Consider the following 22,034-nt stretch of genomic DNA (forward strand, 5'->3'; position numbering starts at 1 on the left):
ATCTGTGTTCAGTTAAATAAGGACTTTAATTAATGCTCCATTATGAACTGATGTTAGCTTTGATGGGAAATTGAACAGTTTGAAAACAAATGTTTGCTGCTCTATAATTCATCCAAGGCTTTCCTTTCCCTAAAGGTGACCTGTGATGGGTATTGAAGTAGATGCCATAATGTATTTATAAAGTAGACTGGAATCTTCAGCTCTTTTGAGAATATGCCAGTTGAGCATGAAGTATTTTATTCTGTATGATGCTTTGGCTTCATTTTATTTGTGTTGGAGGAATGCATACCTTGCTCTTACGCATTTACACACACACCCTTCCTAGCTTAGTTTAGTAAATTCCTTTCCTCTTTTATTTAGGAGTGAAAGGTTTCCCTGAAAAATTGAGAAATGATCATTCTTCTCTATTCTGCCTGGAAACTTTCCAACTCTTTCGTTTCTTCTTTAACAGTATTCAATAGTTTGTATTTACTTTTTCTTCTCCTCTTCCATTTTTTAAGTGTTGCTTGGTTTTATTCTTGGCAGCACTTTGGTATCCATATTTCTCTAGCACTAATCTTTCTGTCACTCATCTTTCTGTGTCAGCTTCAATCCCACTTCTGTTGATGACATGAGAGATCTGATTTCTGAGATGAATTTGCCAGGCTGCTCCTTGGCTAGCAAATCAAGCATGCTTCTGTTTTGCTGCTTTGTTCTTCATGATGCTCTTTCCTGCAGAGCAGCTCTTGAGTTTTGATTAAAGTATGAGTTACATTCTTCCAGTGAGACTTAGTGGTAATTTTTATTTGGTTCCCCTTTAACTTTCCTTGGAAAAAGGTTTTCAGATCGGCTTCTTATGAGAGCTGGAGCTTCCGTCCACTGTCTCCTCTCCTCTCCTGACCGTACAAAGGTTGCTTGACTGACAGGATATTTTTAGCTTCTGTTTTTCCCATTGCCATAGTATTAATTTGTTCAGGATCTATGCCAAGCTAATCATTCTACAGTTCCTGAATCTCCCTTTTTACATTTTTTTAAATACTGCATATTAAAGTGGAGAGCCCTTTGATGTTTAGAATTTCTTGAGATTATTTAAAAAACAACATTTGTGTTTCAGAGAACTCCTCAGTTATTTCCTTGAAGCTTCTTGTGTGTAAATTATCTGGGCCTCTCCTTTCTAAAATACTCCATTTTATCAGATAGTGGGTTTACTTTTTTGCAGACGTAATTTTTCCCTTCCTTACATGTGCTTTTAATGCAATGGATTCGTATTCTTTTTCCAGTTATAGCTCAGTCTTGCTTTTCTTCCTATTTCATGACTTACCTATTTATCTGTGGCATTGAAATTCAAGATTTTTGGGTTGTTTGGGTTTTTAAGTTTCCCTGCTGCTTACAGTTTAGCCATCGTGTTTCATTGCAGAATAGCTATAGTTTCTTGTCTTTTTTTTGGTGGTTTTCCCTTTATCCAATTATCCCACAATAAAAAGAGGAATATGGCGGATCTGTCTGGGAGTGTAGTGACCTACCAGGACTGTATTTGGAAAGGTCTACTTGAGAACAGGTTTTAAACTCAGGACCTGTGTCCTTGTGCAGTACCACCCAGCGTGGGACTTGTCTTCCACATTATAAATGACATGTAATGTTAATCATTTATGTTACAATATGATTATATGTTCCAGAGTTTTACTATTGCAGATGGGTTAACATATGGAACCTCACATTTATATCCTTTTTCTCACTTTCTTCATTACAGGCAATATTACAATCAGAATATGATTGTTAATACTTGTACCACTTTGTGCCTTGTGACCGTCCAACAACTCAGTAGCTCAGTAAAACTGCTTTGAGTTACATGGGGGTGTGCCACAAAAATGTATGTGAATCAATTCAGCTTTGTTTAAGCATAGTAAAAGCCATTTTGTTTTGTAAATTTAGCTGAAAAGTTGAAGTAATTTAAGACGCCTCCTGATTTTGATTTCCCTGTGAATGTTGGGGGAAGAAGAGCTGTCAGGTCGCCTGGAGGAAAACATAAAAATGGAGGGTTTCTCATGGATTAAGGAAAAACAGTTGCTCTGTGATTTGACAGTTACCTGCCATATATGGCCAAAAGCAGGAATTGGTTAGTCCTTAGCTTTCAAGCATAATGGCTCAATTGTAGAAATAATTTGGCATTCAATCCCCAGTAATTTCTAATAATCTCTACCAGCTTGTTACAAAGTGTGAGGGGGTTTGTGTAAAATATGCTGCTGGGATTTGTTGAATAATTTATCTTCTGACCAGAAGTAGCATCAGTATTATGGGTTTATTAAAAACTAATTCTTTGAATTTACAGTACTTAATAACACAAGGAAACTATCGCTCCTGTATCTAACTGTATTGTTTGGCTTATTCACATTGGAAACACTTGTTTGCATTTTGGTTTTGATACCTTGAACTTCTTTTGTTTTGTTTCCTGCAGTCAGAAGCATATCATAGATATTTTACTGTGTTTGAAGTGTATAAACTTAGATAGGATCTTCCCTGGGAAGCTTTGAAAAGTAGCTGCTCTCTCACTTACTGAGAGTATTTTCATTAGGTCACATAAATGTAGATAGCAAGGAAGAATAGAGATTAGCAGAGGGACTGTTATTAGAGTACTAATACTTCTCTCTTCTTGCCTACACTCAGCTCTTCTGGAGGTCTGAGCAAGCTTGCAAAGCTTGATAACAAAGCCTAAGGACTTTTTCATCATTCTTTTCAAACTGAAAGAATGAATAATGTTCTCACGTAACAAAAGATCACTGGTGACCCTCATTGCACCACAGGCAAGGACGAGTTCTGTCCTTGAACCATGAAGTGCCCAGGAAAAAGCAGAGGGGATGGTGTTACTTAGGAATGTCTGTAGAGTGTTCTGCTCATAGGTGGCATAAATTCATATGAAACTGTAATATTGACCACTGAAGATCCTTGGAGATCTCACTATGACTGTTTTTAGCATCACTAAAAATATAGGTACTTGTCTTGCTCTTCAGGCCAATGTGTCCCTTCAGTTTTCTCCTGTAATTCCTTGATTTGTACCCTAAATTGGATGGAATGTGGCTGAGTGCTTTCATAGAGCAAATGATAGTTCATTCTTTGCGAATGTTTTATATCAAAGATTCTATTTATGGCACTGTAATTTCATCAACTTAAAAGCAAAGGATTAGAATTTGCTTCATTACAGAGTTTGAGTATGTAATAGAAGTTCATAAACTTGAGAGTATTTCTTAAGTGCTGGTATTTCTTTAGTTGTGGGTGTGGATTTAGTCTCCTAATTATAGTACTCTGCTAGGAGGGACAGGTGAACTGAATCACTGTTCTAAGGCTTTATGTTTCTTGTCCCACTGTCTAAGGAGTGAAATTCTCTGTATGCTTTTGTATTGTGAATATTGCGTGAGGTCATTGTTCTCAAATTGTTATTGTGGAAGTGATTTATAATGTTTGGTGACTGTTTTAATGTTGCTAATTTAGTAGATGATAACAGTGCTATGCTAGTAACATGTTACATAATTTTCTAGTCTGAAGATGGTTTTTTAAATAAAATGGTCTGCTGACCATTTTTTATGAATAAACCATGTAGGAAAAAGTAAAATGCATATTGCTGATACATGCAAAGATTACTTACACAGGCAGAAGGAATTTTTGAAGAAGAATGATAATTTTGAAAAGAAATTCCAGTGTAAACAATGATATACCTGCAAGTTCCTTCGTTTTCATCACTCTATTCAGTCTTTGTTTTTTTCACTTTTCCTCTCTTTTTTTTTCTTAATAAAATTCTGAATTCTGTGTGAGTAGTTTGGAATAAGTCAGACATTCCCCTTGTTGCATCTACTGAGATATATAATCTTGGAGCTTCATAGTTATGAGAATACAGATGGAGAAATACTGCTTGAAATTTCTCAGACTTCATTCTTGTCCAACAGCTGACATGAATATCTTTATTCTAGGTGGAAAAAATAGTATTAAGCAAAGAAAAATTGGTTTGCAGTGTTCTCTGAAAGCTGGTGTTAGCAATGCTGCTATGTTCATGTACCAGCCTTAGTTTAAATACTTGTGTGATATTAATGATACAGGTTTCTGTAATCCCTTTATGATGCAGTTTTTGAACATGCAGTTGTTTTAGACCAGCTACGTTAAAGTTATTTTCTAGTAACTCCTGACATCTAATGAAGAATGGAGATGAAAAAAAATATGTTACTGTATGAATCTATAATGTACTGTATCTTAAATACTGTATGAAGTTTTGATTGAGTATTTTGCTTTTCTTACCCTTTTGTTGCAGAAGAACTGAAAGGTACAGAGAATCACAACAAGGATTATCAAATAGGGACAATTTTCTTGCAAGAAACAATTAATATTATCTACTCATCTTTCAACCTAAAGAAGAGGTGACTAAGAGGAAGATGTGGTGATAGTTTGTAGAACATGTTCAGGAGGCAATTGTTCAATGTCTCTTCCAATTCAAGGACTGGGAGGTGTCAGCAGAAGTTGCTGGTTTGCAGGTTCAGAATCAAACAGCAGGAGATGTGGCTTCATATGTTTTGTGGGTAACTGGTGAAACTCCTTGCCTTAAGTGATGCTCTGGATGTTAAAAGGGCCAGATGCTGACTGTACAAATGTCATGGAGGAATAGAGATCTGGAACAAAAGAATAGTGAGATCTCACTGCTGAGTCAGCCACAAATGGTATGAAGCTGGACAGATGTTTGGTAGTGCTGTGGCTTGCTTGGTTCTTAAATTCCTCCCTGCACATTTTGCTTGCTCGCTTCTGGGTGCAAGGCTAAATAGATTATTTTGATTGATGTGGTACAGTCACTTTTTCTTTTTTGTTCTGGGGTTTCAGTTAGGCTTTCAGTTTGTGGGTTTTGTGTTCCGGGGAGACTTTTTTAAAGATCGTAAAACTTCATTTTTCATTAACTAGTTATCTTAAAAGAACTCTTTTAAAGTCATAGTTCAAGCCTTTAAGTTAAGCGAACTAAATATGGTCTGATAAAGTTTCACATTTAGAGATGTCAGAGTGTTTTTTATTCAACTTGAAAAATGTTGAGGAATGATTGAATGATAAAAGTGTACAAAATCATTACATAAAATGGGTATGTCTAACCTACACCAAAGAATTCTAAGCAATAAATATTACACATTTTTCTTAAGCAAAACTTTGCTATTTGAAAAATTGAAATTTTTCTAGTGACCTTTTGGTTTGTTTTCATGGAGGAACTATAAAGGAATTGCTTGTTTAATAACTCACAATGTAAAATTCCTTACTGTTGAGTAGTAGTGATGATCCCAATGCCAGAAGGAAGCAGGAACATGTACAAGAAATCTGGCCTAGAAATGTGGCAAGAAGAGAAACATGAAGAGCCATTTAAGAATAAATAAATTCTAGGTCATGGGGGAGCCATCCTGGGCTGACAGGGACTGCAGCTTAAGGGGTTTTGCACTTTACCCTTAGTATTTCTGAACAGTCTTCAGTTCTGTGCAGTCCTCTTTGGGCCCGAACAGAAAGTACAGGTCTTGATTTGTGAACAGATTAAGTTAATACTCTATCTTCATTTCTTTGAGTACTGATTAAAGTTTTACAATTGAGCATATGAAATGTAGGAATTACTGAAAAGAGCATCTCAGCATTTAGCTGAGACTGTAAGTACTCTAGGGTGTAGTCATTACAATTGCATCTCATATTGTTTCTAAACCAAGATAGTGTCTTAGTTCAGCATGCAGGAAGTAGTGAGCTGCTCTGAATCTGTTCCTTTTTCTCATTTAATATGGAGTTCAAGCCTGCATTAGTGCAAGCCACATGAAACCAACTCAGTTGCAGAATACTTGGTCCTTTCTCCTCCTTTGATGCTGGTCATTCCCCCGGTCACAAGACAGCTGCTCCTTCTGGGCTGGGCTCTCAGGGCTGGTGTTGTGCTGCTTTGTCCCAAGGTGGAAAACTGGGACAAAGACACCTGCCTGAGGGACTGAGGTAGGTTTGTGCCACAGTCATGAAGAAACCTGAAGATTTTCTAAATGCTGTAAAACGGTGCCTGTATTTATTTTTCTTTGCACACTAGATTTTTGAAAGGATTTTGTATCCCTTAATAATCTGCTACTGGCTAAAGCACATGTCTTCAAGTCATTACACAGCTCTTAGGAAATTGCTGACAGGTGGATTGTCTAACACTCTTTTAAGTTTTGGTGGATTGCACATATATGTTTTAGTTTGGGTCTGATTCAAACAGAGTAATTCCTGACTAAATCTGTTCATGAACTCATAAATGCAGGTCAAAATATTTGCTGTTTTCTCCTGGAGAGTTTGGACTGGAATGATAAGAGCTTTCTGCTTCCCTGAAAAGCTTATCCATCAGACTGGCTTTTAGACATGTTCCTCTGTTTGCTGAAGTCTTCCTCTCAAAATATTCTAGGTATAATGTGCAAGAGCTTCTTTTCCTGACTAAAATTTGAATTACCTTAATGGCTATATAATTTATTTGTTGTTTTCAGTGGTAACTATTTAAAGAATTCAAATTCAGACAGAAGCTAGTCATTCTTGTTTATTAAAAAAATCTTTTGAGAGTGATAAAATTCTATCTATACAAATTCTGCTAATAACTATGCTGCACTTACTTTCCCAAACAAGGAGGGATTCCTGCTTTGGTCTGCTGGTGTTTTGAGATACCTTGTAATCTTAAGTTTTTGAGGGTGGGTATCTATCAGAGGGGCTTTTTTTCTTGACCTAGCTCTGTATTTTTTGTGCATTCTAGCAGGTGCATGCAGTACTTGTTCAGGATAGAAAGTAGTGCAGAATGAAAAGAAGCAAGGGTGAGGCTTTTATTTGAAAGAAAAAAAGCTGAGGAGGAAGTTCACTGCTGAAAGGGTTATTGTAATCAAGTTTATCATGAGAGCTTGCTGTTGTGTAACAGAAACTCTAGCTTGTCCATACATGTCTTTAAGCATTACTTAATGAAGAAAGAAAACAAACCTACCAAAGTATTTATGAAATTGAATAAAATTTGTTTCCAAACTCTTAGATTTCGATACATTATGAGAGTTCAGTTCCTTGTTGGAATCCTCTATGTATTTTTAGAAAGACTGCATTTTTTAGAAAAGTGATACTTGACAGAGTTTGCTTGTGAGCAGGAACAAGGTAATGCTCAAGCATGTGTCTCTCGTGGTTTAATAATATTGAAACTCATTTATTCAAAAACCACTTTAACCAGGAATCATGTAATGAAAAATATGTCTTCCTCTGAAATTACACTATTAAAAAGCCTGTTAGGCAGCCAATTTTTTTTTCCTAGTAAAGGAGTACTGTATTAGACATTCAATTAACTTTTTTTTTGTATGTAAGTTGCTGGCTCATCCTCATGCCATCTTGAATTCTTCAGTAAATACTGCCTGTATCAGTTTAATGCAGTCTAATACCCTACCACCTATTTTTTTCTCTCAAAAAGGCATAAGCTTTGTTTATTGAGTCATTTTCTTAAATTAATATTTTTGCTGTGTAAAGGCCCTTCTCACTTGTTCTACAGCAATGACCAAGAGGAATTTGGGATTTTAGGATGTAGTAGTTGTTGCATCTGAAACAGTTATTAAAAGGAGAGAGGAAGTGAGAGCCTGCCAGTGTGACTTCTGTGATTTTCAAATGGTATCCCAACATTTTTTTTCTTCCCTTCTGCCTGTTTGTTACCTGACAGATAACTTGGGCAACCTGTCTGCCTGTCTTTCAGGTGGACAAATTGATTTCCTTTTATTTCTTCCTTCTGCTTGATAGCAGGCTTGTAAAGGAGCAGCTTTATTTGTGTGCTTGGTCTCTTTGTCTTTTCTAATGGAAGAAGTTTCACGAGATGCATATTTCTTTGCAGTTACCTAAATGGAGTTATAGCAGTTTCACCTGTCTTCTTCTTGTCATTTGGTTCCCTTTTAATAATTCCAGGCACACCCTCTTGCTGTTACATCAGCATCTGTATGTGATTCATGGATATCAGGGTTTGGAGAAATCTATCCACTCATTTAAATGTTCTCCACTCATTTAAGTGCTATCCACTAATTTTAAATACTAATTTGGGTGTAAATTTCACAGTTAATACAGTCCATGTAAAAATGAGTGCACTGGGTCAGACGTGGGGCTCGTGGAGTCTGTTCTCCTGTTTCAGATGTGACCAAGGAAAGGAGGCAGGAGCAGAGTGCAGGGGTTCTTCCCTGTCCACTTTCACGCTCACCAGCAAATTACAAGCCTAGGGTGTTTCTATACAGCAGTGGTGACAGTGCTGACAATGCCATAGAATCTCAGGATGGTTTGGGTTGGAAGGGACCTTTAAAGAGTCTCTTCAAACATTGCCTATGTCTTTTCTGTATACCTTTTGCTCTGACAAAGAAAGCTTTCCTAAAAACACTGCACAGAATCTAACCATGTTGCAAAGTTGACTACATTTGTTTTTTTCCAGCTAGGTTAAATGGCAAAAAATGTTTCAGTATTTCCTATTTTTTTAACGTTTGTATTCATTACAATACACCATGTTAAAGTACCTTTAATTTGTGTTTGATGGCTGTTACATTAGTTTGTGGCTGTTCTAGGTGTGATGGTGGTTGTGCATGAGAGGTAGATAGAGGTCAGGCAAGGGGAAAAATCAATGTTGTTTAAAAAAAAATCGGCAGTACTTGCTGGTGTAGGTTTATAAGGGAGGTAGCCAGATTAGTAGTACTGTAAGAACACACAAAAAACATGAAAAAAATCCATTAATGATCTACTGATTGGTCCACAAGGTCATTTCGTTCAGTTTTAAATACTAATTTGGGTGTAAATTTCACAGTTAATACAGTTATTGTCTCTACTGTCAAGTCTTTTATGCAATCTTCATGCACTGTGGCTGCTGTCATCCCACATCAGGCTCATGCTGCAGATGACCAGATATATCTGAACCAGTTGAGCAGCAGAAGCAAAGTAAGGTGAGCCAGGTGCCATAGAGAACTTGACTGCTCTGCTTATTGTTGGTACCTGATTTTACCTTATGTAAATGTAAAGGCATCTTAGGTTCCTGGGAATGTATATTTCAATCCAGGCAGCATTCAAAGATCTTTACACACACTAGGACAGCCATTTGGTTTATTATTTTTTACAATAAATATATTTTATTTTATGGGCATACCCTGCTTTACACAAGGTTTGAAGCAAAATTCTGGATTGTGTTGCAAAAACCCCTTCTTCAACCCTCATAACTTGTTGTTTTCCAAACCTACAAGTTAAATGGCTTTATTAATCCATTTCCTGATAAGTTTAGTACAAGCTTTTTCAAACTCGGTCTAAGTTGAATTTGTCATCTTAAAAATGATGACGCCTTGCATATCCAGCTCTAAACATTAGAAGATTCCCTGGAATTTCCAAAAAGCTGATAATGTAAAAATGAGTCAGACCTTATTAGGTCCCAGAATTAAAACGTCATTAAAGAAATCCCTTGGAAAAAATGTCCATTGTGGAATATAAGCAGCACAAAGTAGGTAGAACTTCAGAGCGTGTGCAGGCATGGGAAAAAAAGGGTCCCAGGATGGAAATGCACAGGTAGAAGGAGAAGGAAGGGAACTGTGCTGCAAAAAAAGTACTGAACAGGAAAGAAAGATGGAAAGGAAAAATATAAAATGAAGAATTTAAAATAACTGTATAATTATTTATTTTCAGAAATAATAGAACATTATCATTATAACATAAGCTGAGTTGTGAATATGTAAGTAATGGGATATTGTCCTGATACAGATGAAGGAAATGTCACAGTTATCCAAGAAGAGATTCAGTCAGACCACATTTAAAGCAAGAAATTATGGAGCCTGCAAATTGTTCTGGAGAGCCAGCCAGTGCATACTATTTTCTGCTTGTTGATCAGCAATATTCTGATATTGTCCAAACAAGTAGGAGAGGCTTAATCTTGGCTTACTCAAAACAATTACCTGTTACTGTGATCTGATTATCATGCTAATAGTTTGGCTCCTCTGCTCCTGAAAACTAGTTTGTTGTTTTCTAATACAGGTGAAAAATGCCATGTAACTTTGAAAGATAAAGACAACTGATTTAAATAGTTTAATGAATATTTATCATTATGAAAATCTTGTTATAGACACATTTTCACTGACTCAACAATGTGTATTTTGTTCTCCTGTGCTCAGGGGGCAGGGGAAAGTACTCTCAAGTAATACTAATCTTCTGTACTGCTTTCTGGAGTGATCTTATTTGTCACATGTGGGAATAAGATACAAAGATTTTAAAAACAAAGTTTAAGAAAAGGTCTTGGCAATCTCTGTAGCCCATCTGGACAAGTTACAGACGCTGTCAGCGTTGTTGATCAGTCTTGAAGGAATCCCAGCTTGCGAAACACCTGAAAAGGATAGCAGGTGGAATAGCTTTAAAAGGGTTTTTTGTCAGTCTTCCTGGAATTATTAGGTGCCCTTAAGGGTTTGTAACTTGAGTTTTATATGTGGTTTTTATTGTGTTTCCCAGGTTCCCAAAACAAGGTGAGAGCTTAGTAACTTCATGTGGTGATGGACAGGGGAGTTGTCCTAAAATATAGCACAGAAGTACATCTTGAATTTTTTAATTTATGATCGGATAAGTGAAAGTTATACTTGGAAAGTGTGTGGCATATGATCTAACACTGTCCTCTATTGTCCAAGTACTCCTCCCTTGGGGTTTAATCATGGATTGCTGGAGGCAGAGTTTTTTAAGTGAAGGAGGCATGGCCCGGCTCTGGGTCCTGCTTTCCTAGTGGATTTGCTGGTTGGCTTCCAGCGCAACTTGTTTTATCAGGTTCTTTTTTTTTTTTTTTTTTAGAGATACTTAGCTGGGTAGAAGGTAGTAGCTTTTATTAATTTTGAGGCTGGTTGTTTGCTGCATCTTTCTTTTTCTTAATATTGTCTCAACATTTGCTGTGCTGGTTGTGTGGAATTTGGGAGTTCTTTCTCTTTTAACCCTCCCAGTTTGTTTGAAATTGTGCAGAATATAAGATTTTTCTGTGTGAACTCACATCTCTTTCAGAGTTAAACAGGGCATACAGTGACTGGTGAAAACAGCCAGTGCTTGGTTACTGCAGAAACCCTTCAGTGTCATCAGTGTCCTTAGCCCTGAGCTTTCAGCCTTCAGCCCTGTGCTGTGTCCCAGGCAGGTGTGACCTTGTGCTGGATGCAGCTGGGCTTGCAGCTTCCGGTTCCAGTGGTGACTGCAAGCAGGGGTTCAGTTCAGCCTCACCATCATGGCACAGCACTGGGACTACTGCAGGGAATGCTTTTGAGCTTAGGGTTTAAACCCTGGGAAACAGCAGCTGATTTGGTTGATCTTTATCTTCTCTTAGGATACACATTCCAAGGGTGTTCAGATCTCTTACGAACACACATCAACAAATAATGTTTTTTGTCTGTTAACACTGTTTCTAAAATAATCCAAGTGGTAGCTCTCAGTCTTAATTTTTATTTGCAGAATTTATACCACTTGTTTACCTTCAGAAAAAGGAAGGCATTGGTTGTCATTGCAAAGCAGAGCATTCTCTAGCCACTTTGAAAAAGAACCAAATTGCCTCCTGTAAATTGCAAACAAAAGCTTTGAACCAAAGTAGATATTGGGCAGAGGGAAGAAAGTTTGATTCACTAATACCTAGGATAGGAAAACTGTCTCCTTGTCCTGGTAGAGGGACAGAAGCTTAGGTAAAAGGTGATAAAGGTGTCGATGGGAGTCCTCCAATTAAGATCTGTATTCCTTAAAGTAGCTCGGTGTCAGATTAAACTTTGGATAGCTCCATTGGTGATAGTTTAATGTTTGAGAACAGGAATGCTTCAAATTACTAAATTCCCAGTGTCTTAATTTATTTTCACATGTGATATATTATTAAGAAGCTACTAATTCAACTGCTTTTCATTGGGGAAAGCATTTTTCCTTGCTATCTAATTATGAATAGTATTCATGTAATGTTCTTATTTGAATTATGTGGGACTTCAATTTTTCTCCCAGCACACTCAAGAGAAGTTACATATGATTCAGGTTTTGTTCCCAGATTGGTTGGTATTCAATTTAGCACTGCTTTTTAGAACGAATGGGAAGTACTGTGAGCCTGGTCTTCTGCAGGACTCTGGTAGTGCAAGTTTTTCTTGTTTCTCAAGATAGTCCTGGAGCAGTCTAAGCCAATTTTAACACTGTTTAGAAACTGTAATGAACATGATACAACTTCCTAACTGTTACAAAAAGTAACATGTGTAATAGTAGGTGACAGCAGAATTATTCATTTGCCTAAGCATGTGTTCATGCAAGTCTGAACTGCAGTCTGAGGAGGGATAATTTTAAAAAAGACAGTGTAATGTTGGTAATCACTCAAAACAAAATTTGAGCATTGGCTACAGAGCTTATATCAAAATAAATGAAGGCAAATTATTGAATAAAACTACATTAGGTCACATCATGTCTTGCTGTAAACACGGTTACTCTGTAATCTGAACCAAAAAAAGAGCAGAAGCTTGAATTCACTTTTGTTCAGGAAAGTTTTGAAGCTGTACACAAAGTATAAAGCCCTGCTAAGTTTCTTTTAAAGGAAGGTTCCATATTACAAATTGACTTTATAAAATATAAATACATGACAAAGTGCTTTGCTGAATTAGAAAAATCCCTGGCTAAGGCAGAAAAATCATTGCTTTTTATACGTTTAAAATGGTAAAGTGCCGAGCCGTGGGGGCTCGGATAAGTGAAAGTTATACTTGGAAAGTGTAACTGTTCGGGCGCCAGTTGCCGAGCCGTGGGGGCTTTTAGCCACTCGGCACAAAGCTCGGATAGCTGGTACATCTGAGGGTCCACCAGAAGAACGGGAGGGACACTCGGGCTGCTGAAATCCTGCTCGTTTATTGAAGGGTCGCAGAAGGGGCAAACAGGGAGACAACGAAGCAGAAGGGAGGCAGATTCCGAGAGCCCCGAAGGGCGGGGTGAGGATTCTTTTACTGCGTAGGGGTAGGAGGGTTTAGAATTCGAGGGTACAATCGGGAGAAGGCTAAAGGGAGGGGAAATATAACATTAACCAGTGGGGAAAAGGGAAAGGAGTGTTCTTGGTGGAAGAACCAAAGGGAAAACGTGGAACAGAGAAGATTCTAGGCTAAGGGGCAGACTTGAACAATAACTGACAGGACAGGGGGAGGGTACAATTCTCTTACAAAAGGGGGTGGAGAACTCATACAACTGCTGTTTCCCATGGCAACCCTAGACTGACTTCCCCAACCCCTCCTCCTACAGTAAAGTAGCCTGGACAACTGAAGTTGTTGCTTTTAGAGGTAAATTCAAGTAATCATTTTAACTGCAGAAAATTAAGAATGTTTAATTAAACAGCTCAGGTATCGTGAAAGGAGGGGCAAACTTTACATCCATACTTATGCAAACTTCAGGTCCGGCTGAGTTCATTATGAATAAACATGTCAAAATCTTTCTGTAAGTTATATTCTCCTATAGCAGAAAAACCTCAGTACAAATTGAGAGAACTTTCTTATGCAGCCAGTGGTTTCAAAAAGAGAATTTCAGATTTATAGTCACTAATAAATATGCAATTATGGATTTTTTTTTAACTAAATGACATGAAAGATTCTAGAAGGGTTCTAGAGAATGTGGGCCTAGTGCTGAATGGGAATGTGGTCACAAAGACTAAGGAGAAGACTAAAGTGATGATTGTTCTTTTTGCCTCAGTTTTTAAGAAGCAGTTTAGGGAATATGTGAAGGAAGTGGATGTATGAAGGTTCACAGGCTATGATGAGATACTGCACAAGTGTTGAGGCAGCTGGCCGGTGTCATTGCAAGGTCACTATCAATAAGTTTTGAGCAGTTTTGGTGACTGCACAAGTCCTCAAGGGAGGCAGGGGCTCCTTCCTCTCTACTTGGCACTGGCGAGGTACATCAGGAGTGCTGGGTGCTGTTCTGGGCTACCCAGTACAAGGGAGACATGAATGCAGTGGAGTGAGTCCTATAAAGGGCTGTGGAGATCAGGGAGTGGAGCCTGACAAATGAGGAGAGCTGAGAGTGCTGACTGTTCGTCCTGGAGCTGGAGGATATTCAGGGCACGTATGATGTGGTACCTGCAGGAGGGTGCAAAGGAGGAAAACCAGATCCTCCTTAGTGGTATCCAGTGACTGGATGAGAAGAAATGGGCATTGAAATACAAGAAATTCCATTTAAGTGTAAGGGAAAACAAAATCTTTTTTTCCTTTGTGCAGTGGAGTTGGTGAAATACTGGAGCAGATTTCCCACAACCCTTGGAAGCTGCCATCTATGGAGATTTCAGTGTCTGACTGGATGTGGTCCTGGGCAGCCTGATTGAGCTGACCCAAGCAGAGGCTTGGACGCAGTGGTCTCAAGCAGTCCCTGCCAGCCTCCACCTTCTGTGCTTCTCTGACCTCTTAGGTCTTTAGACAGTTCACCTTCAATTGCATCTCTGTTGTTTTTTTCCCAAAACTCTCAGTTTTGGAGCATCTGGATGTATAATGGGCATTTCACAAGAAAGGTGGTGAGGTGGTGGGAAATCTGAAGCAACTTTCTATTTGTTCCTTATATATTTCATGGGATTTAAAACTAGCATGTTTCTCTTTGCAGTACTGCAATCTAGCTCTATTCTTGCACATGCGTTTGGTCATAGTGTGCTAAAAGAATCTGTATAAATAATCCTGTATCAAACAATTCAGAATTTAACATGAATAATTTTAAATAATTAACAACTATGGTAATAGAGCAAATGTATAACCCCTCTAACCCTGTCTTTCAGTCGTGGCCTACATATGAAGAAGTATTTGACAAAATGCATGAACTTGCAGCATTTTTAGACCTGCCTCGTTTTCCAGATATAACAGAAAGCTGCTTTCTTCATCCAGACATGCTGTGCATGAAGTACTTGATGGAAGCTAATTTACCTGGTAAATATTTTCCCTAGCCTGAACTGATAAAATTTTTCTATGGTTTAGTAAACTCTAGCAAAAAGGCTTAAATTACTACTTCAAAAGGGCCTGCTCTTTTCCTTCTAATTTGTTCCCATTTCAGCTTGAACTGAAAGATATTCTTTCTATAGAGAGCACCTTCCTCAAACATTTAGAGTATGTGTTATGGGCCCAGATATGCAGGGGCACTCTGATGTTGGCTCTATAAGGCTGTGGAGTGGATACTTCATTTTAAATCTTTTAGTATCCATGTGAACTAAGAGGCACCTGTTGAATTCATGATACATTAACTTCAGCTAAATGATTCGTGTAGTTGGGACCTGATTGCTTAGCTCTGAAATTCTCATATGTAATAATGGCCGTACATTCTTTAACAAAGAATATATTTTGTGTATTATATAATATTGTATATTACTATTTCTTTCAATATTAATTAATGGTGAGTAACAGATCAGGTTCTGTCTCACTTGATTTATATTTTAGTTCTGAAATCATATATAGCATAAGTATTGACTTTTTTTGTCTATCCTAAAATTAAGTCATGAATATTGACTTGTCAAAGAAAGACCAGTATGTCCTAGTAGTGAACTCTCTGTTGGGTTACCATACTTTCTGTCAAATACCATTGTGACTGAAGATGTGTTACACAGACAAATGGCCTGTAAAGTTTTTTTTCTGAAAACATACCAACAGTTCATAGTAGGGGAGGGAGTTATTGTGTTATTTTGCAATTAGTTACAATGAATAAAAGTGTTTGGTTTTTTATTTATTCACAATTGAATAAAGAGAAGATAACCAATAGGTGTATGGCTAAAATTCTGGAGTAGTAATTCTGATTTTGTAGTTTTATGCCAGTGTTGTGGTCCCATAGAGGATTACATTATTTTACAGATAGTGAAAAAAAGCTGCAAATTTGTCGTTTTCAGATCTTTTACAGAGAAATGCAAAGCTAAGTACTCTTTGAAAATTACTGCAGAAAAGGAATATATTGCAACTAAGATTTTCATCATATAGCAGCATTTTTTAAAAAATTGAAAAGGGCTGCTGCTGTTGTCTAACAACTCAAAAAAAAACCAAAAACAATGAATTGGGAGTGTTAAAGGACACTAAATACCAATGAAGAGATTATTTTATGTATCTGGAATAAAACTAAATATGCTTGTAGTATTTATAAGAAAATTTATTTTCCAAATTTTTTATAACCTTTACTGTTATATGCGAGAGGATTAAAAACGAGTTCCTACTGAACTCTTTGTAAGCAGCAGAAGGTATAAGTACAGCTGGATTAAGGTTGTACTTAGTCATACATTGCTAACCTTTGTGGAATCTGATGGTGATGTAATCAACTCCTGTATTTCTTGCTGAACAGGAAAGGTGAGAAATTTGGGGGATTTGTATCTGTGAAAAATAAGCAGAGTAATAAGAGCCTGCATAGATAGGCTGCTGTGTATCTCGTGGAGCTGCAGCTGGATCTCCCTGGCACAGCCCGCGCGTGGAGAGCTCAGCAGCTTCTGCTGGGGGAGCAGCCAGTGCTGCCCTGCCACGACCAAACTGCTCTCCATGCCCAGCCAGCTTCTTTACAACCAGCCCTGCTCCTCCTTTGTGCAGGGCTGATTCCTGCCGTGGGTGCTTAGTCAACATGCAGGAAAAAAGTTTGTCACAAGTTTTTTGCTTTTGGGGATTTTTTAAAAATATACTTATGTGGATTTACAATAGGCTTTCCCACAAGAATGCTCAGGATGATTTCACTACATTATTCAAGTAACATCAAAGCACTATTAAATATGTGATTTTTTAAATTCTCCATATGAATATATAATAAGTCATTCCACATAAGTACAGTGAAGGTTGCCTAATATTTTTAAAAGTATCCAAAAATAATACTCAGCCCAAAGAATATGTCTGTCAAATGGTCCTAAAAGACCTAAGCAGTGTTTTCCGCAAATGGCTAACATATTTGCACTGTAAAAATATTTTTAGCTTGTCTTAACGTTTTACATTTTTATTTATGTTAATCAGATGAATTGCATAATTGGACTTGTCGAGTGGTGAAAAAGATTGGTATTGGAGAAGTGGATTTCCTGACTCTTATGCCTGGGAATAAGTCAAGAAGAAAAGTGAAATATGATGTTCTTGCTACAGCAGTTATTGTAGTTGTGCTCAAATTATTGTTTTTATTAGATGATCACTATGAATGGTAAGTGTACAGACAAATCTGTAGCAACCCTCAAATTTCGAATAATGCAAATGCTTGTCTCCGATGGTTCTTTCTTTAGAGTTAAATTTATACTATTGGAATTTAAATTAAGTTCAGTAGCTTAAACCATACACTTGAAGGCATTTTAGACATGAAATATTAGTTACTTTTAAAATTCGTTGGGTTTTATCTGATACTTGGAATAAAATTAGGATGCCATTTTTGTCCATTGTATTTGAACTTCATGTGAAAAGTGCAGTATTTGATCTACATCACAGCCTGATTTTTAAAAATTTTTTACAGGTTACTTTCAGAGTTTGCTGAAGAAAGAAATAAAAATAACACAGAAGGTACATAAATATTCTAATAGAAGCAGTGTTATGATTTTGTAAATTAAACAGTTTTGCAGTCAGGGTTAGAAAGACTTTTCTTATTGATCATGAAAATATGTTTTTTTCATTCATTAAGGGCAAATTTTATTTGGAAAAAAGAGTAGATCCTGTTCATGTAAAATGGCCTCAAGTGTACCTGCACAATTCTTATTGTTTGGAATAGGGGAGTTTGGTACACATTTTGCTGGGTGCCTTTCTGCTTGTGCATGTTTGCCTCTTGGTTTAGAGTTTTATGTGTGGTAGGTGGACATGAATGGATATGCCGTGAAAAGGGAGAACACTTTGATCGTAAATAGCAGATACTTACTAGGGGCATCAAACCACATTTATGATAAAATCCAAACTTGTTTAGTCTTGTTAAATAAAATGTCTTAGTGTGTAACATATTTCAGATGTAATCTAGTTTCTTAGTCCAAATAATCCTGAGAGAGTGTGGAAAAGCTAGCAGCAATTAAGATAGAGAAGATAACGGTGTGAACATGGTTCTTTGAGGGCAGAAAGACCAAATCAAAGATTAGGAATCTTCAGGAAGATATTCCATGGCCCAATCCAAATCACAGTTGAAGATAAGATCCAAGATGTGTTACAGTGGTTTATCTGTTAGGCCTTTTATCCAGTTTTGGGTCATTTTGACCCTTCTGATGTTTTGTTTAAAATTTAGATCCATAATAAAATTATGGTGTTAGTCATGTGTGAGCTCAATTACTGCTGTAACTAGAGACAGTCATCATTGTTAACTAAAATGGGTAATTTTCACATTCAGGTGGATACGCAAACTTGTGGTGGATTTTTTCTTTTCCTTTTTACTTCCCTTGAAAACTTGAAGTACATGATAGTGACAGGAGTGGGGAGTTGTGCAACTGCTTTACAAGCTGAGGCTCATTAATGTCTTAATGGGGTTTCTCCCTTATTAACAAGTCTCATTGCCCTTGGGAATTAACAGCTCATTCTTTGCCCACTTTTTTACTTTAAAATCTGCTGGTGCAAATGATCCATATGTTCTGTTTTGTTGTCCCTGTGCTTAAGATGTCGGGGTGATGGTGAGCAGCCATGCAGAGGGGCTGATGTGAGAATTTCTGTTAGACAACTGATCAGCACCAGAGCTCAAAACTGCCTCTGGCATTTTCCCAAAGTTAGAGTGCTTAAATGAATAATGGTTAATACCAAGTTTTAAAGATTCAAGTTATGTTGACTCCATTCTCAACTTAAGTATCCATTCTCTAGGCTTTTTTTTTTTTAATTAAAAAATAGTATTTCAGCTCCTACATTTCTTCGAGTCACACTGGAAGCAGTAGAGTAGATAGCTGTAGTTACCTACTCTGTGTGTTCTGTGAACTGCACACTTCCACAATACGGGTTTTGTTCAAATTAAAGGTGATTGAGATATATAGTATTTGTGTGTGTGTGTGTGTCAGAGCTGTGTATTTTCCAGTCAGCTCAGCTGCATGAACATCAAACCAGCAGTACTGGCCGGGTAAAGGGTTATTACAGTGTAGCATCATGTCTCTGACAACAGGTTTGCATGTGACAGATGCTTAATAATTCATAGAAAGTTTAACACAAATGTCTACCACCTCCCACACTGCTCTCCCAGCAATTTAGGAGTATTTACTTAAACCTCAGGGTTTCAGGAGCTCATAAAAGAAGTTGTATCCAGACCTTTGAATTTCAAGGACTGCTGAGGGTCTTTGTTCCTTTCACGTGTCTCTTGCTTTTTGTGACCATCTATGTTTTTAGAATCTAGGCATTCTGAGGCAGGATAATACAAATGGCAGAAATGCAAATAATACAAAAGGTATATAAGTGTGATTGTAAGATCAGTATATTCCCCTTCAGGAGAGTTTGAACAGCTGGCTGGCAAAGCTGAGCATGACGCAAGCATCGCATGCAGTGCAGCTCAGGCCATGGGGAAATGCAAAGTCTGGTTAATTCACAATGCAGATATTCCACCCACGGGGAATAAAAGTTGATTATTTTTAAATATATAAATCTACACTTTCTGTTTGGACTTCTTATCCTTACTGTACCCAGTTGGTCTGCTTCAGTCCTGAGCTTCTTGGAGGGTCAGTGATAAAGGTGCTGCTAAAATGTCCCGTGTCTTCATGTTTTTGCATGTGCTGTTAAATACTTGTTCACATATCAACAAGTGAAGTTCCTCTGCTCCAAACCATGAGAGGCTGAGATGAAGTGAAGACCATTGTCTAGTTTATCTTTCCAACCATGTAAGATTTCATGGGTAGTGGGATAGACAGTGGGGAGCTGATGAAACTATGTAAAATTTTGCATCTGAGCTTCTTAAGGTTTTATTTGTTTGAACGTAAGCTCGATGCATAGTTCCATTAATCCCTTGAATTCAACTCTGAAACAGTTGAAGGCCACTCCACACAGTGGAGAACTAGTTGATTTGGTAGAGAGGAGGTAGCTTCTAGGCTCACCTTTCCAGAAAAGAGGGAAAAGGTTTGACTTGTGCTAAACCTATGAAATCTAAGATACGGGGCTTCTTTGCACTTCTTATGACATAGTGTTCTTTCACTCCATTTCTGCATTTCTCTTTTTTACAGAATTATCAGATCAAGTGTGTTTTATTTAAGCACATAGCATTCAGGGTAGTTTGTATACAGGTGCAAGATGCACAGTCTAACTGCTTGGAGACCACCTTCTCTGTCATTTCTTTCATTTCTTCCCAAACTAAAGTATGTATGTTTTATTCAGGGGGCCCATATTTTGAGTTCAAGAAGTGGTATGAGGTGGTAAAACATTCCTTGGATGTGGAGCAAAAGAAATTGGATGAAGAAAGAGCCAAGTAAGAGGTTTTTAAGTACTTCTTTTTTAAGGTAGACAGTTCTGCATGAACTCCTCATCCCTACAGAAATAAAAAAAAGTTAGAAATTTGCTCCACATGTCCATTCACCAAGCTTGAGTGAATAGAATTACTAAATCACTGTCTTAATTTTCTATTTACACTCATAATGTTTATCCAGGTTATTTATTAAATGCTCACTTACTGTGAAAAATAGCTTATACAGCTGAACAATTAACTGATTACAGTAGATCTAGGCTAACATGCCTTGGTTTGCCTACTCAGAAAAATATGTCCTTTATGCGTTGGAGGGGCAATGGCTTTTAATAGCACTAAACACTAGATTATTTTGATTTTAATTTAAAACTTCAGCAGTATTTGTAATAAGTTATTACTCATTTATTCATTAGATCCAGCTTTCTTTTTGTTAACAATTCTTATGTCTCTTACTGGTAGGTATCTGTGGAGATGTGAAAAGCCATTGTTTTATTCAGTCAAGAATAAATCTAAAGTTCTAAAGAGAAGACGTGAGTAAACTTTGCTTCTTCCCAGAAACACAGAACTCTGCTCCAACTTTTCCCATCATAGAAGATCTTCAGCTGTGACTGATAACATTTACATCTTAAAATATTTTGTCTCCTCTCTTTCATCTCTGGGTACAATTAATGTAATACTGTTTTACAACCTGTGGCTGGAATTTTTCCAACATGCACAACTGAAACTGCCTTTGCCAGTCTTCCTAACAACCTACTGAACCATGTCTCAGAAGGAGCGCTCTTAGCCTCATCTTCTCTAGTTTGCCTTTATATCACTGTTCCTCGTGAGTTGTTGGTCTTCCATAGCTTTCCTGTCTGTTTCCTCCTTTAGTTGCTTGAACGCTTTGGTATGAATATCCCAGTATGTCCTTTAGTAGATCTTGCACGTCCCTCTTCTCTGCCACTCCTTCTTGCAATCCTCTACAGAAAGCAAGGAAGGCTTTAGTTGCGTAGCTAGCTGTATGTGGTCAGAATGCAAGTACAGCTGCTGAATTTTAGTAGCTCTGGAAGTACTTGTGAGAAGTTTCTGGGGTTTGTGTTGCCATAAAAGCAAAGAAACAAAACAACAAAACCCCAGTTGTCTGCAGAAATAAGGAAAACCAGAATTTTATTCAACCAAATTAGATCAGGATTTCTTCATTCTACATTTTATGTTATCCAGAAAGCAGCAGGCATTTGGAGAGAGATACTAAGTGTGGCAAGTGGTATTTTTCACTTTCTATGTTCTTTCAGTTTCTGGAAGCGACTGGTTCAGGGACTTCTAAACAAGTTTTATAATCCTATTTGGTTCGAATTATGCATGTTGGATTTCTCCTTCAAGAATGCAGTGGGGTTTTTTTAAGTACTTACTCTTCAAAATCCTCTTGGGGTTATCCTGCAGTCAAGTCGTGTTCTGTGGAAAACTATGTTTAGATGTATTTTATTTCAAGCTGATTATTTACTCAGATGCCCTTTAATTCCTGCATTTGTAGGAAAAGAGATTCCTCTTCTGGCTCTGCTTCTCTTGGAGCTAGAAGAGGACCACTTTGATTACAGAGCTTTATCTTAATGTTGTGAGCAGCAATACTACATAATTGCAACTGGGCAGGATTCATCTTAAAACAAATGTAACATAATAGAGACAGTGCTCTAGAATACTTGTGTGCCAGATACACATTCTCAGAAACCTTGGATTTTGATCATAGATTTTAGTGTTGTCTT

At 37.4% G+C, this 22,034-nt stretch overlaps 1 protein-coding gene across 1 annotated transcript in view; it reads left to right on the forward strand.

Annotated features, from left to right (window-relative positions):
• The window catches only part of TAF1B (TATA-box binding protein associated factor, RNA polymerase I subunit B), a 46,169-nt gene that overhangs the window by 19,537 nt on the left and 4,598 nt on the right, over positions 1–22,034 (forward strand). The window contains exons 9-13 of the mRNA XM_053973850.1: positions 14,741–14,888; positions 16,929–17,106; positions 17,410–17,456; positions 20,211–20,301; positions 20,755–20,825. Of these exons, the coding sequence (XP_053829825.1) occupies positions 14,741–14,888; positions 16,929–17,106; positions 17,410–17,456; positions 20,211–20,301; positions 20,755–20,825 (535 nt within the window). The remainder of the gene's footprint in view (positions 1–14,740; positions 14,889–16,928; positions 17,107–17,409; positions 17,457–20,210; positions 20,302–20,754; positions 20,826–22,034) is intronic.

This window comes from Vidua macroura, chromosome 3 (genome assembly GCF_024509145.1).
Source record: "Vidua macroura isolate BioBank_ID:100142 chromosome 3, ASM2450914v1, whole genome shotgun sequence".
Lineage (NCBI taxonomy): Eukaryota > Metazoa > Chordata > Aves > Passeriformes > Viduidae > Vidua > Vidua macroura.